Below are 17,794 nucleotides of genomic sequence, written 5' to 3'. Positions count from 1 at the left end.
TTGTTTATATATATATATATATATATATATATATATATATATACATATATATATATTGCATGATAATAGATAAACTACATATTTATCTAGTTTGTGTTATCTGTTATTTGTTTTAATTTATTTTATTATAAAATTTCTATAATTTAATTATCAGTTTTTTAGGGCAGGAGCACCAGTGGTTCCTCTTGAAATTGCTCCGTTTATTATTATTTTATTTTAATTTTACTTCACCAAGACTAATTATTTTGAGTGTAAGCAATAAATGTGCGCATTGATTATAATGCAAAATATTTTTAATATAATAAAATATAATAATTATATTGATTATAACAATCACGATCAGAAAGAGCAACAAATCAGCAAAGTGTCTATTGATCTAAAAGACAAATTCCAAGTTTTTTGTTTGTTGTATACCATTGTATATCACTGCAGTATTATTAGTAGTATTACAGGGTATTAGTATTAGCAGAGAGAGAGAGGGGGGGGGGGCCTTTAGAGGTGCAGTTTTTGGTAATTAGAACATAATAATAAAAATACCATGTTGTGTGACTCATATTATATTAAGTCTCTTATTATTATTATCGATGAATAAGGACTTTTATTTTGGAATTATTATCTTATTCCCGGAAGTAACGCAGTAATTTATCTCTCACTCTCAAACGTCATTGTTGTTGAACGCGTTTTTTATTCTAATAATAGCTGGATGTGTTTCTGTTCAGTGTCTATGGCATATGGTTCGGAAGACACGGTCTTTGGTGTGAATCTGTGTTACTGAGTGGAGTGTGTGTGTGTGTGCTCTGAACACATGAGTGTGTCTCTGGTTGTGATCAGACTCGAGCTCGCTGATCAGTCTGATTCCCCGCGAGGCTTTCACTACTGCGCCGGTGAGTTTCACTGTGTTTACCCTGGTACAGCAGGAAGGCCATATTCATGTCATCTGGTACCATGATATCGTTTGAAGTACTTTGAACTGCCATGCACATATTATGGTTCTTAAGGTGACATACAGTAACAAGAAAATCCCATGATATTACCTTCTGATAAGGGTAATCATGCATGCATATGCATTACTTGATTTTCACACACACACACACACACACACACACACACACACATGTATGTATTTGTATATATGTATAAATATGTATGTATGTATGTGTGTGTGTGTGTGTGTGTGTATATATATATATATATATATACATATTTATAATAATAATAAAAATTCTGGGATCCAAGGTTACAGAGCTTGATAATTAAACAAATACAAGTGTGAAAAAAAGTAATAATTAACTGGATAATTAATAAAACAATAATAAAAAACAATAAATAAAACAGATTTGTTTTATTATATTTTGTTATTATTATTATTATTATTATTATTATTATATTTTTCATAATAAACAACTCAACAAACAGGATAATGAAAAAATACAATGTGAAAAAAGTAACTGGATAATCAATACAATAATAATATATAATATAATTATTTTTCATATGTTTTATTATTATTATTATATTTTTCTGGGACCTATTGGAACAAACAGGATAAAAGTAATCATAAACTGGATAATTAATAAAATATGGTAAATGGACTGTATTTAAAAATAAATGGACTGCATTTAAAATAATAATTATCATTATTATATTTTTCCTGAGAGTAAAACAAATACAGAGTGAAAAAGTAATCATAAACAGGATTATGAATAAAATAATAATAAAAAAGTACAAAAACAACAATAAATTTTTTTTTTTCATGGACCCGTTAGAACAAACAGTGTAACGAAAACAAATACACTGTGAGATAAAAAGTATAATTCTAAACCGTGTATTAGAGTAAATTCAGTGTATCAGTAGCAGTAGAACTGACTGACCTGAGCTGTAAGTGTAGCAGAGAAACCTGAGAAGCATGAGCATTGTTAGATGGTTTTGTGTTAACAGAGAGCATTCACATGCTCCGCTTGTTTCTAGAATATCTTTGAGGCCTTTATGTTGAGGCCTCGTGTCACAGCTCACATCTCCTGCGTCCCACAGTTTCAGAGATGTCAGAGGACGAGATGAGAGAAACAGCGCTGGTCTCTGCTAGAGCGACGCTGGCCGGTAAAACAGAGCTGGAGCGAGCGGCCGTCCTCCACCAGCACCTGGGCAGCCGTGTCATGAGCGACATGGTGATCGAGAGCTTCCAGCCCAGCGCAGGTCTGCAGAACAGCTCTTCACTCACTCTCTTTGATGTGACAGGCGTTTAACCAGTGAGGGGTAAACAGACTGTGTTTTCCATCAGGAGTTGAGGACGGTAGAGAAGATCTGAAGTCCACAGATGATGGAGATGGAGAAGCTAAAGATCAAACAGATGAGAGCAGGACTCCAGACTCTCCCTCCAAACAGCTGCCGGATCAGATCTCCTTCTTCAGCGGAAACCCGTCAGTGGAGATCGTCCACGGCATCATGCACCTCTACAAAACTAAGTTAGTGCTATCTATCTATCTATCTATCTATCTATCTATCTGTCTTCTGTCTGTGTGTGTCTGTCTGTCTTTCTGTCTTCTATCTGTCTTCTGTCTGTGTGTGTCTGTCTGTCAGTCTTCTGACATCTGTCTGTCTGTCTGTCTTCTATCTGTCTGTCTGTCTTCTGTCTGTCTGTCTTCTATCTGTCTGTCTGTCTTCTGTCTGTCTGTCTTCTATCTGTCAGTCTGTCTGTCTGTAAATGGACTGCATTTATATAGCGCTTGCAACAGACCACATGGCCATCCAAAGCGCTTTACAATTTGCCTCACATTCACACACACATTCACACACCGACGGCGGTGTCTGCCATACAAGGCGCCATCCAGCTCGTCAGGAGCAGCTGGGGTTAGGTGTCTTGCTCAAGGACACCTCGACACTTGGTCAGGTGGAGCCGGGGATCGAACCACCAACCTTCCGGTTTGTAGACAACCTACATGAACCACTGAGCCACTGCCGCCCCCAACACTGTCTGTCTGTCTGTCTGTCTGTCTGTCTGTCTGTCTGTCTTCTGTCTGTCTGTCTGTCTGTCTGTCTGTCTATCTGTCTGTCTGTCTATCTGTCTGTCTGTCTGTCTGTCTTCTGTCTGTCTGTCTGTCTGTCTGTCTGTCTGTCTGTCTATCTGTCTGTCTGTCTTCTATCTGTCTGTCTGTCTGTCTGTCTATCTGTCTTCTATCTGTCTGTCTGTCTGTCTGTCTGTCTTCTATCTGTCTGTCTGTCTTCTATCTGTCTGTCTGTCTTCTATCTGTCTGTCTGTCTGTCTTCTATCTGTCTGTCTGTCTTCTATCTGTCTGTCTGTCTTCTATCTGTCTGTCTGTCTGTCTGTCTGTCTTCTGTCTGTCTGTCTGTCTGTCTATCTGTCTGTCTGTCTGTCTGTCTGTCTGTCTTCTATCTGTCTGTCTGTCTGTCTATCTGTCTTCTATCTGTCTGTCTGTCTGTCTGTCTTCTATCTGTCTGTCTGTCTGTCTTCTATCTGTCTGTCTTCTATCTGTCTGTCTGTCTTCTGTCTGTCTGTCTGTCTGTCTGTCTGTCTGTCTGTCTGTCTGTCTTCTATCTGTCTGTCTGTCTGTCTATCTGTCTTCTATCTGTCTGTCTGTCTGTCTGTCTTCTATCTGTCTGTCTGTCTGTCTGTCTTCTATCTGTCTGTCTGTCTTCTGTCTGTCTGTCTGTCTGTCTGTCTGTCTGTCTGTCTGTCTTTTATCTGTCTGTCTGTCTGTCTGTCTGTAGTTCTATATATCTGTCTGTCGGTCTCTTTCTATGCTAATATTAATACCCTATAATACTGCAGTGGTAAACAGTGGTACGTTGTCCACAAAAAATCCTGGAATTTGTCTTTTAGATCAATAGACACTTCGTTGCATTGCTGACTCTGAGCCGTCGCTCTTGTTTTGTGTGATGTGGTGTTGACAGTAAGATGACGTCGCTCACAGAGGACGTGCGGCGCAGCGCGATGCTGTGCATCCTCACCGTACCCACCACCATGACCAGCCACGACCTCATGAAGTTCTTGGCTCCCTTCAACGACGTCATGGAGCACATGAAGATCATCCGGGACTCCACGCCCAATCAGTACATGGTGCTGGTCAAGTTCAGGAGTCAGGTCAGTTATTTAACCACGTATAATAAGAACAATTACAATTAACTGAAGTTCGACTGGGCAGGAGTCCTCACTCATTCGGTATTTGGCGTTCAATACACTCCATATTTTCTTCATGCATTTTCTGGTAAAGACTCATTAATTGCTGCCTGCAGCTACACTTGATTTACATGATTTGCAAAATAAACTCATGCAAATTAGCCTGCTGAAGTTTCTTTGATTTTCAGTATTTTATGAATTGTCCGTCATAGTGTTTTTTCATTTCTTTAGGCCGATGCCGACAGCTTCTACACAGCGTGCAACGGCCGTCAGTTCAACTCCATTGAGGATGCTGTCTGCCAGTTAGTCTATGTGGAGAGAGCGGAAGTCATCAAATCTGAAGAGGTAAGACTCCGGTGCTTTAGATAGTAGCGTATACCAAAGCAAATAACCATTATGATTTGAAAAAACACCAATGATGTGCCTGAAATCACACCTGGTCTGTCTACTAGGTTGTACAATTGGTTTGAAACTTACTTAAAGGTGCAGTATGTGATAGTGATGGCTAGTAGTTGAAATGGGAACTGCAGTCCTTCTCAGATTCAACACTCAGACAGGTTGCCAGATTAGGAAACACAACAGAACGAACCCAACTGACAATGGAAGGCAATAAACCTCACACTGTTAGCTGATGAGGTGATTGAATATTCCTCTGGTCGTTGATATTTTTAGATGGATGCTGAGGTTTTAGGTTGGTTAGAATCTGCGATCTCTGACCTAGAGATCATCTGTGACTTCCATGAACTGGCAGCCCGGGGGGTCAAAACACTATTGGGCAAGTTGTCAGTGGGCGGAGTCACACATACCAGAACAAAAACAGGGATTCTGACACAGAACGCACCTTTCACAAGTAAAGTAACTGTCTGTTGTGTTGTTTTTTAGAGAAAAAAATATGTTTTATATTTTTATGCCTTTGCACAGTCAAAAGGTTACATGCACCTACAACAACTGTTACAAAGTATGTTCTATAGTATGAATATTGGGTAGTATGAATTCAGATGTAGTGTCTCCGCCATGTTGTTTTCATCACCTGACCTACCAGTTTCGGTTTTGCCGCTTCACTGCTATTCATAAATCCTGTCCTATGAGATAATAAAGCTATGTTGTATTATAGAGCTAGGTATATTTATATGCACCATCAGTGTTAAAATCTTGTCAAAACTCATTTAATACATTGAATGTAGTTTTGCTTACTTAAATTATATTTTAATGTTTTATATATTGAATTTGATATTTAAAATGTATTTTGTTTTACAGTTAATTATCAACAACAAGTTATAAAATTGAAATATATAAATAATATATATATATATATATTACTAAAGCAAGCAATTGTTATTATTGAAGTGTTAAAATTCTTGGCAACCACCCAAACACCTTATCAACCACACATCAACATATTTAAAATACTTAGAACAACCACATTTATGTTTTACATGTATGGAATTATTAACAATAAGTTTTCAAATTAAAAACGAAATCCTATTATTATCATTGTTATAGCAAGCAGCTACTATGATTTGAACATGCGACACTAAGTGTTCAAATTATTGGTTCAAAATCCGTTTTAGACCGATTCATTGCTTGAGTGACCAGGATTAACCTGTTTTGTTGTTGACTAGCTGTTTCTGTTTAAACACACACACACACACACACACGTTGTGTTTCCAGCACTGATTTGCATGCACAACAATAGCTGCAGTGTTCTGGAATGCTTTGAATGATCTCAAACTCTTCATTATAAACAGGGGGCTAGTTTACCTGTGATGGATCTGACGGAGCTGCCCAAGTGCACCGTGTGTTTGGAGCGCATGGACGAGTCGGTCAACGGCGTGCTGACCACCCTGTGCAACCACAGCTTTCACAGCCAGTGTCTGCAGAGATGGGAGGATGCAACGTGAGTGCGGTCAAGAAAAATGACCTACTTTCTGATCATTTTCAAAACAAACAATATTTGTTTTTTGTAAATTTGATCAAAAACATTAGCTTTCCTGGTAATATATCCAAGTTTGTGTGGATTGGGAAAATTTATATTAAATAGATATATTAATTTGAATCCATCTGGGTAAATTCAAGTCTGATTCTACACTAATTATAATATATTTATCATTGACTTATTATGTTCATTAGGTTTTTAAATCATTTTAATTTGTTTTTCAATTGTTTATCAACAATAAGTTGTAAGTTTGTATATGTCTGTGTGTCCCTGGACCACAAAATTTTTCGAAATTGAGATTTATACATCATCAGCTGAATAAATAAGCTTTCCATTGATTTATGGTTTTTTGGAGGACAATATTTGTCTGAGATACAACTATTTGAAGATCTGGAATCTGAGGGTGCAAATAATATTGAGAAAATCATCTTTAAATTTGTCCAAATGAAGTTCTTAGCAATGCATATTACTAATCAAAGATTAAGTTTTGATATATTTATGGTAGGAAATTTACTTAATATCTTCATGGAACATGATATTTACTTAATATCCTAATGATTTTTGGCATGAATGAAAAATCTATAATTTTGACCCCTACAATGTATTTTTGTCTATATTTGGCTGGTTTTGTGCTCCAGGGTCACATATGTAGATCATGTTTTTTAGTTAATTTTGTTCACGTTGGAAAGTTTCACCCACACCTTCACGTCACATTCTTCTCCCATGATGCATCAGTGCATGACACCGTTTATGCTCATCTTTTGCTCTCACCTGTTATTTACATGTGTCACTTTAAACCTTTTCATCCTGATTCTTCATTGAGGTGATACAGGTTTGCTGGGCCGTTCTCTATTCTCACTGTTGTGTTTTTGTGCTGTTGTCATAGTTGACCTCTGACCTGTGAGGTGAACGTCACAGTGTCATGTTTCATGTACACGGTGGGAGTGCAAACTGCTGCTGTTGAGATGGTTTTAGGTTGAAGTGTTTACACACATTATGTGATGCATTAATGTTACATATTTCTGAGTGAACCGATTTTCAGTGGGAAATTATTTTTTATTCATCATGATTTGATTGGGCATGAAAAGTATGTAATGATATTATTAGTGGAGTTTGCTAAAGTATGTTTCACTATTACTAATGCTCATTCTTATGAGGTATTGACATGAACAGACTACTAACTCAAACTGTGACACATAAATATTAAATCTAGGAAACTAATTAAGAAAGTACGTCTTTTTGACATCACATTGTCTTTAAAGGAATATTTCATCCAAAAATGTACATTTGCTGAACATTTACTCACTCTTAGGTCATCCAAGATGTAGATGAGTTTGTTTCTTCATCAGATTCAGATAAATTTAGCATCACTTGCTCAGCAATGGATGCTCTGCAGTGAACGGGTGCCGTCAGAATGAAAGTCCAAACAGCTGATAAAAATATCACAATAATCCACAGCACTCCAGTCCATTATTTTAATGTCTTGTGAAGCCAAAAGCTTCATGTTTGTAAAAAAAAAAAAAGCCATCATTAATTCATTTTAAACTTCAAACCAATGCTTTGGGGCAAAATTCTGACGGCACCCATTCACTGCAGAGGATCCATTGGTGAGCAGGTGATGGTACATTTTTGGTAAACTGTGCCTTTAAGAACACTAATAGTGTGCACCTCTTCTGCAGGTGTCCTGTGTGCAGATACTGTCAGACTCCTGAACCCGTGGAGGAGAACAAGTGTTTTGAGTGTGGAGTGCAAGAGGTAACAACCCTTTCAGATCTCACTTAACTAATCGATAAAAAAGAATCAACAGAAAAGAAGCTGAGTATCGATTAATCGCACACAGAAAACATCATTACAGTAACGAATAACACATTTCACAGGACAAAAGACATTTAAAATACACAATTTTACAAGTTTAGGACTCAAGTTATCTTAAAAATAGGAATATTTTACATTAACCCTTGTGCATTGTTCAAATTCACTACCCTTTCGGTATGTTCGGGGTGAAAGCATCAACTCGATTAAACTGCTGTAAAAATGTGTCAGATTCATATTTTTTTCAAAATTTTTTTTTGCATAAATCTGTTAATCAACTTCAGTCCTGATCAAAACTACCAAATGTTTTTAAAAAAAATCCAAGATTTTAACTCTTTAATTGCCATGTTTAATTGCAATTAGATTAAAAAAATGTTCTCCCTAATTTGTTGTTGGTGGCTGTTTTTGCCCCATTGACTTCCATTATAACGACTTTTTTTGATTGCAAAGCCATGACACCATATAACCATGCATTCTTGATTGTTTGTGGTTTTCCCTTTTGGGAAGAGGTAAAATTTGTTATTTTTAGAGTTGATCACTGGGTGGGACCATTAACCCTTTAGATAGGCCTGTGCAAAAAAAGCTTAGTTTCTGACTTGTATATGAAGCTATATGGAGTATACGAACATAACGAAAGGGTAGTGAATTTGCCCAGAGTGTACCGTTAAGTTTTTGAAATTTTTTCCCAAAATATGGGTCAATGTAAGATTTGTCACCAAAAATCATTCCATTAGCTCAAACAGAGAAAGTTGTGGCAAAAATAAGACTCAACTTTACCCCCTAGTGGACGAAAACGCCCCCAACAACGCATAAGGGGTTAAGTACTCATACAATACTCATGATATTAGTTCTAAAAAATATTTTTTGAATGTTGGTTTAAAAGCTGCATGTAACACAAATGGTGGTAATTTGATCAGAACAGAAAATATAAAGGGACTGTTTTAAATGGATAATCTCGTCTTCATTAGAAATCCATGTTAAAACGGGATTTAAAAGATTGACTGAATTAATTCAACTAAAACTTTCTCTATATAACTGTGCTGTTTTTAGCTGCCACAGTAACAGCAGTAAGCTTAAGGAAAGTCCTGTATGAGAAAACGAGCACTTAAGTTAAAATACGATGTGCGAAATAATAAAATAATGTGTGCTCTTAGCATTTTTTGGACAAAATCCCCCGAACTTCAAGCTGTATGTAGGATATGTGCCCTCGTGTGTTTTCAGACATGTCATCTTCCTACTTCTTAAAGTTTGACAGGTTAGTTACGGCAAAAAGTGATGGAACTTTTTCATATGTTTATCATAATATTATCAGCTCAGAAAATACTTTCGTTTGACTACAAACTGTAGAGACTGTAAATGTGAAGCATCCTTTCAATGGGCCAAGACTTTCATATTCAGGAAAAAGGTGGATATCTAGATAAGTGAATGTGCATGTTTAGTCTTTTTTAGTTTTTTGTTGCATGTAATGTATAGCATATATCCTACGTAGAAAAAAATATTACGTTTGCAGAGTTTACACACTGTATGGACCTTTAAAAAAAAAAAAAAGTAAATACTAAAAATGAAACAGATTGAGTACTTAATCGAAAGATTGATTAAATAATTGTTCGTTGCAGCTCTGGATGTTTCATTATATTATATTTAAGACATATTTGTTACTGTCTCATAGAATCTGTGGATCTGTCTTATCTGCGGTCATATCGGCTGCGGACGCTACGTTAGTCGTCACGCTTACAAGCACTTTGAGGAAACGCAGCACACTTACGCCATGCAGCTGACCAATCACAGGGTCTGGGACTACGCTGGAGGTGTGTGATGTCACCGAGACCAAAGATGCTAGTGGCATTCTGTTCATGTGCAGTCGCATGCTTGAAAATAATGGTTATATATATATATACAGTATTGTTCAAAATAATAGCAGTACAATGTGACTAACCAGAATAATCAAGGTTTTTAGTATATTTTTTATTGCTACGTGGCAAACAAGTTACCAGTAGGTTCAGTAGATTGTCAGAAAACAAACAAGACCCAGCATTCATGATATGCACGCTCTTAAGGCTGTGCAATTGGGCAATTAGTTGAAAGGGGTGTGTTCAAAAAAATAGCAGTGTCTACCTTTGACTGTACAAACTCAAAACTATTTTGTACAAACATTTTTTTTTTTCTGGGATTTAGCAATCCTGTGAATCACTAAACTAATATTTAGTTGTATGACCACAGTTTTTTAAAACTGCTTGACATCTGTGTGGCATGGAGTCAACCAACTTGTGGCACCTCTCAGCTGTTATTCCACTCCATGATTCTTTAACAACATTCCACAATTCATTCACATTTCTTGGTTTTGCTTCAGAAACAGCATTTTTGATATCACCCCACAAGTTCTCAATTGGATTAAGGTCTGGAGATTGGGCTGGCCACTCCATAACATTAATTTTGTTGGTTTGGAACCAAGACTTTGCCCGTTTACTAGTGTGTTTTGGGTCATTGTCTTGTTGAAACAACCATTTCAAGGGCATGTCCTCTTCAGCATAGGGCAACATGACCTCTTCAAGTATTTTAACATATGCAAACTGATCCATGATCCCTGGTATGCGATAAATAGGCCCAACACCATAGTAGGAGAAACATGCCCATATCATGATGCTTGCACCTCCATGCTTCACTGTCTTCACTGTGTACTGTGGCTTGAATTCAGAGTTTGGGGGTCGTCTCACAAACTGCCTGTGGCCCTTGGACCCAAAAAGAACAATTTTACTCTCATCAGTCCACAAAATGTTCCTCCATTTCTCTTTAGGCCAGTTGATGTGTTCTTTGGCAAATTGTAACCTCTTCTGCACATGCCTTTTTTTTAACAGAGGGACTTTGCGGGGGATTCTTGAAAATAGATTAGCTTCACACAGACGTCTTCTAACTGTCACAGTACTTACAGGTAACTCCAGACTGTCTTTGATCATCCTGGAGGTGATCATTGGCTGAGCCTTTGCCATTCTGGTTATTCTTCTATCCATTTTGATGGTTGTCTTCCGTTTTCTTCCACGTCTCTCTGGTTTTGCTCTCCATTTTAAGGCATTGGAGATCATTTTAGCTGAACAGCCTATCATTTTTTGCACCTCTTTATAGGTTTTCCCCTCTCTAATCAACTTTTTAATCAAAGTACGCTGTTCTTCTGAACAATGTCTTGAACGACCCATTTTCCTCAGCTTTCAAATGCATGTTCAACAAGTGTTGGCTTCATCCTTAAATAGGGGCCACCTGATTCACACCTGTTTCTTCACAAAATTGATGACCTCAGTGATTGAATGCCACACTGCTATTTTTTTGAACACATCCCTTTCAACTAATTCAACTAATTGCCCAATTGCACAGCCTTAAGAGCGTGCATATCATGAATGCTGGGTCTCATTTGTTTTCTGAGAATCTACTGAACCTACTGGTAACTTGTTTGCCACGTAGCAATAAAAAAATATACGAAAAACCTTGATTATTCTGGTTAGTCACATTGTACTGCTATTATTTTGAACAATACTGTATATTTGCACTGAAATGCATGAACATTTCTGGTGATTAGTATTAAATGATATCAAATCATACTGGGTAAAATTAAGATTTGCCCTACATTATTTATTGCTGATCATTCATATCAAAATATGTCAGATTATGGATTATTATCATGTTTTACATTGTTTTTATAAAATGTTTTTGAATGATTTTATAAATAGTTTCTGTTTTCATTTAAATGTTAAAGTAAGAGTAATTTTGTGTTTTCAATTTTTTATTAGTTTAATGTCTATATGGTTTATTTTTAGTTAAGATCAAATAAAATAAGAAATGATACTTTGGCAACTAACTGAAACAAAATAAGATTTTTAAATTTTTAAATTCAAAAGTTTGTTTTTGTTTTCACAACTGGATAAAAACAAGTCCCCCCGTTATTATTTCACTCAAAAAAAAAAAAAAAACATGTTAAATGCATTTAAATGTTGTATTATATTTTAAAATTGTAATTTTTTTAACTTTTTTTTTTTTTATTCAAATTGTTTGTGAGAATTGTGACCCTGAGCCTTTGTTCTAATGTTGTTCAGATAACTACGTCCATCGGCTTGTTGCCAGTAAAACCGACGGGAAGATGGTTCAGTACGAGTGTGAGGGCGACACCTGTCAGGATGAGAAGATCGATGCGCTGCAGCTCGAGGTGTGTGTGTGTGTGTGTGTGTGTGTGTGTGTGTGTGTGTGTGTGTGGAAAGCTTGATTGTCTTAGATACTCCTCATCACCTTATAATTTTTTAACGTATCTTTTTCCTACAGTATTCATATTTATTAACCAGCCAGCTGGATTCTCAGCGCATTTACTGGGAGAATAAAATAGTTCACCTGGAGAAAGACACAGCGGAGGAGGTGAGAACCGCACAGCAGTGGTGTCAAAAGTACTGGCATTCATTACTCAAGTAGAAGTATAGATACTAGGGTTTAAAAAGACTTTTGTAGAAGTTGAAGTATCAACTCAAGCTTTTTACTCAAGTAAAAGTGTAAAAGTACTGGTTTAAAAAACTACTTAAAGTATAAAAGTAAAAGTAATGTAAGGGGAAAAAAATGCCTTTAAGAACAAAAGCTTAGGCCGCACCACAGGGGCCTATTGTGTACTACCCCTCCTCAAAAAAACATTTTTCTAAAGGCCATAGGCCATAATGACTATAATGTTATATTAAAATGTTCATGTTGAAAAATTTGGGATGCACTAGGCTACCTGTTTCAGCCGCATATATGAAAATACAAAAATGGTGTGCACATCCCAAACATCCAATTAGGACGCAGGTGCAAGACAACTAAATGATATAGACAAATAAAGAAGTGAAGTCTGAACACTGAAAACTACTGCTCCAGAGGAATTTAATCGAGCAACGTTTCGACCTTCAGGTCTTCATCAGCCGCATATATGCCCATTTAAAATGAACGCACTTTAGTACAATCCAAATAATTAAAGGACTAGAGATATGATGACTAGTTGCCAATAAGTATTGTTATGGTGCAAAAAGTCAAACTTCAGAGGCTTGTCATCAATAACTTTTAATGGAATGTAAATGTACATCCAAGATTAGCTGCAGGAATCTGCGAGGGCAATGGACAAGAACATTGGTGCAGGCTTAGTAACAATTACACTTGTATGGTTGTCTATTTACAGTAAACATTATAGTGCTGTCAAAATGAATGATTAATCCAAGTGATTAATCAAAAACTAAAATAGAAAAAGAAATCATAATCCTGATACTTTCTTGATTGATAGCTTCTTGTATTTGGTCCATACGTCTGCTATGTCCAGTGTTCGGGGGGTAACGAGTTACAAAGTTGGTATAGCCTACTTATCACAACATTGTCAATCGCATCGTCAATCGAAAACGCTAATTTATTAAAACGTCTCGCCACCGAACTACCTACAGTAGTTTAATTTGTGGAGGACGAAGAAAAAGCACTCATTTGGTAAATGAGCCAGTGAGAAATAATAACTTTTAAGTAGGGTCCAGTGCCTTTTCAATACTTTTAAAATGGTACCGGCTCCTAAACGGTGCCTGAACCGATACTTTAAAAAAAAGAACCACAAAAAAAACTATGGATAACTTTAAAGAACATTACAAATATTTAAAATAAATCCATAGCTTGTTGTGCAAGTTGTGCTTCCCTTAATCTAAGGCTAATAAATGTATTTCACAATCTGGGTCATTATTTAATACAAAACCACACATAATGTTTCTACTGTATCTCTGTCACTCACTCTGATATTTAGTTAAGATGAGTGCTGTCTGTCACTGTCTTTAATCAGTTCTGTGAATTACTGTATGGTCATTCTTTATAAAGTAGCAACAATGTCGTTTTTAAAATACAGTACTGTGCAAAAGTCTTATGGACAAATTAGTATTTTCTCCCTAAAAAGGGGTTTTAAGCCAGTTATTTATATCTTTTGCTGTAGTGTGTCAGTTGGAAATATCAGTTTGCCATTAATTTTAATAATAATCTAGTGCGATTTTGAATGCACAAGCAGTCTGACAACGGCAAAATGAATGTTTGGAAATGTAAACTGATATTTTATACTGACACACTACAGCAAAATATATAAATAACTGTCCGAACACCATTCTTTTAAGTGAAAATACTAACGTGTCTAAGACTTTTGCACAGTAGTGTATGTATAAAGTACGTATGATTAAATTAAGTATATTTAAGTAAGTGTAATTAAAGTATGTGTTCGTTCATATGTGTTAAGGGCTAGATTTTCGCTGGAGGAAACGGCTGTGGTGTGATGAGCGAAAACTTTACAGATGAGAAACCGACTGCTACCTCGTGACCTTTTGTAAACTGTATTTATGACAAAGAACTGCACAGATATGGATATTCTAACAATCTATCGATAAACACATACCTTGTGTCCTCTGTTTGTTTAAGTGCGCATGCGCTGCTCCGTTCGCGGTTTGCGCCTCTGCGGATTGAAGAGCGCGCTGAAAGACGGGAGGAGACCGGTCTGACGCTGGTTTCATGTGAAATTTAAGCGGACTGACTCTGAGGCGATCGGATACCGCTTCCATACCCAACCCTACTTTTAAGAAATATATTTTTTGATAAACGAACCCAAAACTGTCTGTCCTGGCTGGACTGTGATGTGATTTGTGTCACGTGCAGGTGCGATGGATCGCGTACAAACCAATAGGGTGTCGGAATGGTATATGTTAATACTTCTCATCCAACCACAATCAAATTCACTCCATCCGGATGGCGCGATTTATCTGGATAGGTTTTTTTTTTTTTTTTTTTTTTGAATGATGACAAGCCGGAATGAAAACAAGCCGAAATGAAATAGCAGTAACGAAGCTATTTTTAAAATGTAAGGAGTAGAAAGTACAGATACTTGCCTGAAAATGTAAGGAGTAGAAGTAAAAAGTCGGCTGAAAAATAATCACTCAAGTAAAGTATAGATATCCCAAATTTCTACTTAAGTACAGTAACGAAGTATTTGTACTTCGTTACTTGACACCTCTGCCGCACAGTTAGCATTAATAAAACCATAACATCATATGTTTAAGATCATAATAATCTACTGTTACTCGTATTAACATAAGTGATCAAGCTTCTTTGTGTTCATGTGGGTTTTAGATCAACAACATGAAGGCCAAGTTCAAGGAGACGATTGACAAGTGTGACAGTTTGGAGCGGAAACTAAACGAACTCATCAAAGAAAGACAATCCATTGAAAAGAAGTAAAATTGACTTTATCTTTCAGATGGATTTTTCATGTTCATCAGAATCATTGTTTGAAAAATGAATATTTAAACTGTTGGTGGCGCTATAGAGTTGGTCCTAGAGACCCCAGAGTTGGTCAGATCATCATTTTCCTATGTTCCCTTCATAGGGCTGCCGTAATAATAATAATAATAATAATAATAATAAAGAAACATACAAATGCAATAGAAATGACTAAAACCTTAAAATAAATGAAAAGAAAAAAAAAAAAGAAAAAAAAATTATATATATAATATATATATATATATATATATATATATATATATAAATTAATATGAGATTTCCTTCCTTCTATGATTTTATTAGAATTTTGTAATGCATAGTTTAATACAAAGGGCCGAAAGCCAATCACACAGTATATTTTTCATTTTAAAACACAAGTTGCAGTGGGATGGGAAAAAAACCCTGCCATAAAGTCTGGAGATATGTTTTTTCGAAGTTGAACTTGCATTAATTTTACATGGCTTTCTAAACATGCAACTCTTTTGTGCGAGAAATGATTGCAATAGTGATCGATGTCCCTCTAGAAAATGCGAACGGATTTGTTTCAGTTTTGACTTAAACAAGATCTTCTCTGCATTGATGTTCTCTTTTCCCGCTATATTTGTAATTAACGTACAGTAGCAGCGCCGCTCTAGTGGCTTCAACTGGATAGGCTGACAAAAACATTAAAATGCAATAACACTTACATCGTCATCGCATCTAAAATTGTAATGCAATGTATTTGTATTCAAATGTAGATTATTTTAAATTCAACGAATATTCAAAATCCGAAATTTACAGTCATTTTTGTGCTGTTTTTGTTTTCTGCAGATGTTCACAGCTGAACAACAAAGTGCTGAAGCTCGGTCAAGAGCTGCGGGAGGAGCAGGAGATGAACCGATGCCTGCGAGCCAATCAGACGCAGCTCCAGGCGCAGCTGCAGGAGGAGGAGAGGCGGGCTCTCGAGACGGCAGCCAATAAAGATGGCCAGATCGCCGAGCTGCAGGAGCAGCTGCGAGACGTCATGTTCTACCTGGAGACGCAGCAGCAGATCGACCGCATGTCGGCAGACGCCCGACAAGAAATCCAAGAGGGTCAGATCAACATCGCTTCGGCCCCCGCCGCCCCACAGCCCGGGCCCTCGGCCCTCGGCTCCGGCAGACTGAGCGGCCGCAAGGGACGATCCAAGAGGGGAAAGTAGCAAAAGACATTGTGTTTAATATATTCAGTGCTTAAGAAATGTTGCACAGAAAATGAGGATGTTTTAATAACCATCCTTTCTCATGTTAGAAGCTCTAATATATTATATTATGATTTGTTCACTAATATCTTGCAAGAGGACACCTGCTTAGAAATGTAGCTCAGCCCGTTTTATATGAAAACAAAGTCACGGAATTGTATTTTCGGATGTGCTCATAGCTGGAAGATGTCATTCTTTGATTTACTTTATGATTGTAGGAATTATTGAATATTGCTTTCTGCAACTCTTGACGGATGGAGCTCACACAATTCTTGTAATGTTTCACATCGAGAGAGAGAGAGAGAGAGAGAGAGAGATAGAAAAAAATTATATTTTGCTGTAATGCATCTGGATTAGTTTTGTAAACTTTTTTTTTCTTTTTTAAGAATTGCATTTATAATATATGGGAGCTCGTTTCCGGGAAGAAAAAAAACAGAACTGTGAGATAAATATAGAATTTTCGAAAAATATTCTGAATTGCTATAAAATACTCCCAATTCTGAATAATAAAAACAAAAATCAATGAGTTTTTTTTTTTGTTTAGATCTCATAATTATGACTTTATTTCGCATTATCCCGAGTTTCTCTCAAATTCTTTATATAAATATATATATATATATATATATATATATGTGTGTAATTGCGACTTTGGATAAAATTGTCCGAATTGCGAGATCAGATTTTTATTTCCTCTGAATCAGGATTTACATCTCACAATTATGAAATTTTTCTTGGTAAATAAATAATGCCTGAAACTTATATAGTAATACACTAAGGACACACCACAACTATAACGAAAAAGGCACAGAGATACGATATCGTACGAACGATTTCGGACATTTTTGGTGAGATTCTCCTCCTCATTGTGAGCAGTGTTATAATCGCAGGTCACAGATGTGCACTGTAACTCATAATCACAAAGACTTGATGCACAGAAAGGCACTTTTGTAGTGAAAGGGTTAATAGACACACACTGCACAAGATCATCTGGCTTTTGTCTTGTTTTACTCTACAACACATCCACCCACTTATTTTTAGAAAGATGGTTACTCTTTGTATCGTGTCATCTTATTGGTTTCCACACCCTTCTCGTCGGTCACAGATAAGTGGGATTGCTGGGAGCTATTAATATCTTTTTTACAGGAAAATGCAACAGTTATTTAATAAACTGACAACATTTCTGCTAAGCTTTAACGTGCTTGACATTACATTTTATTTCGGAGTGAGCCATATTTGGAAAAACAAAGAATTCACTGACAGCTTTGCAATGGATACTCATAATGTAAAGTAATAATAATGTAATAAAGCTCAGAAAGCAGTTGATCCACGCAAGTATAAATGATAAAATAATGTTATTTATTAATATAATTAAACACTTTTAAATGTATTTTATTATAAAATA

The 17,794-nt window shown here is 36.3% G+C and overlaps 1 protein-coding gene across 1 annotated transcript; it reads left to right on the top strand.

Moving 5' to 3' along the window:
* The first annotated feature begins 619 nt into the window (after positions 1–619).
* On the top strand, positions 620–16,924 carry brap (BRCA1 associated protein). Its single transcript, XM_052607589.1, has 12 exons — positions 620–884; positions 2,032–2,193; positions 2,279–2,462; positions 3,910–4,099; positions 4,367–4,480; positions 5,884–6,032; positions 7,751–7,826; positions 9,553–9,691; positions 11,966–12,075; positions 12,189–12,278; positions 15,024–15,127; positions 15,984–16,924. The coding sequence occupies exons 1-12, from the start codon at positions 806–808 to the stop codon at positions 16,351–16,353; spliced, it is 1,767 nt and encodes a 588-aa protein (XP_052463549.1). The 5' UTR covers positions 620–805; the 3' UTR covers positions 16,354–16,924.
* The last annotated feature ends 870 nt before the right edge of the window (positions 16,925–17,794 follow it).

The sequence above is a fragment of the Carassius gibelio genome, chromosome A10 (assembly GCF_023724105.1).
Source record: "Carassius gibelio isolate Cgi1373 ecotype wild population from Czech Republic chromosome A10, carGib1.2-hapl.c, whole genome shotgun sequence".
NCBI classification, from domain to species: Eukaryota; Metazoa; Chordata; class Actinopteri; order Cypriniformes; family Cyprinidae; genus Carassius; species Carassius gibelio.
This window is presented reverse-complemented; position numbering and strand designations above follow the sequence as displayed.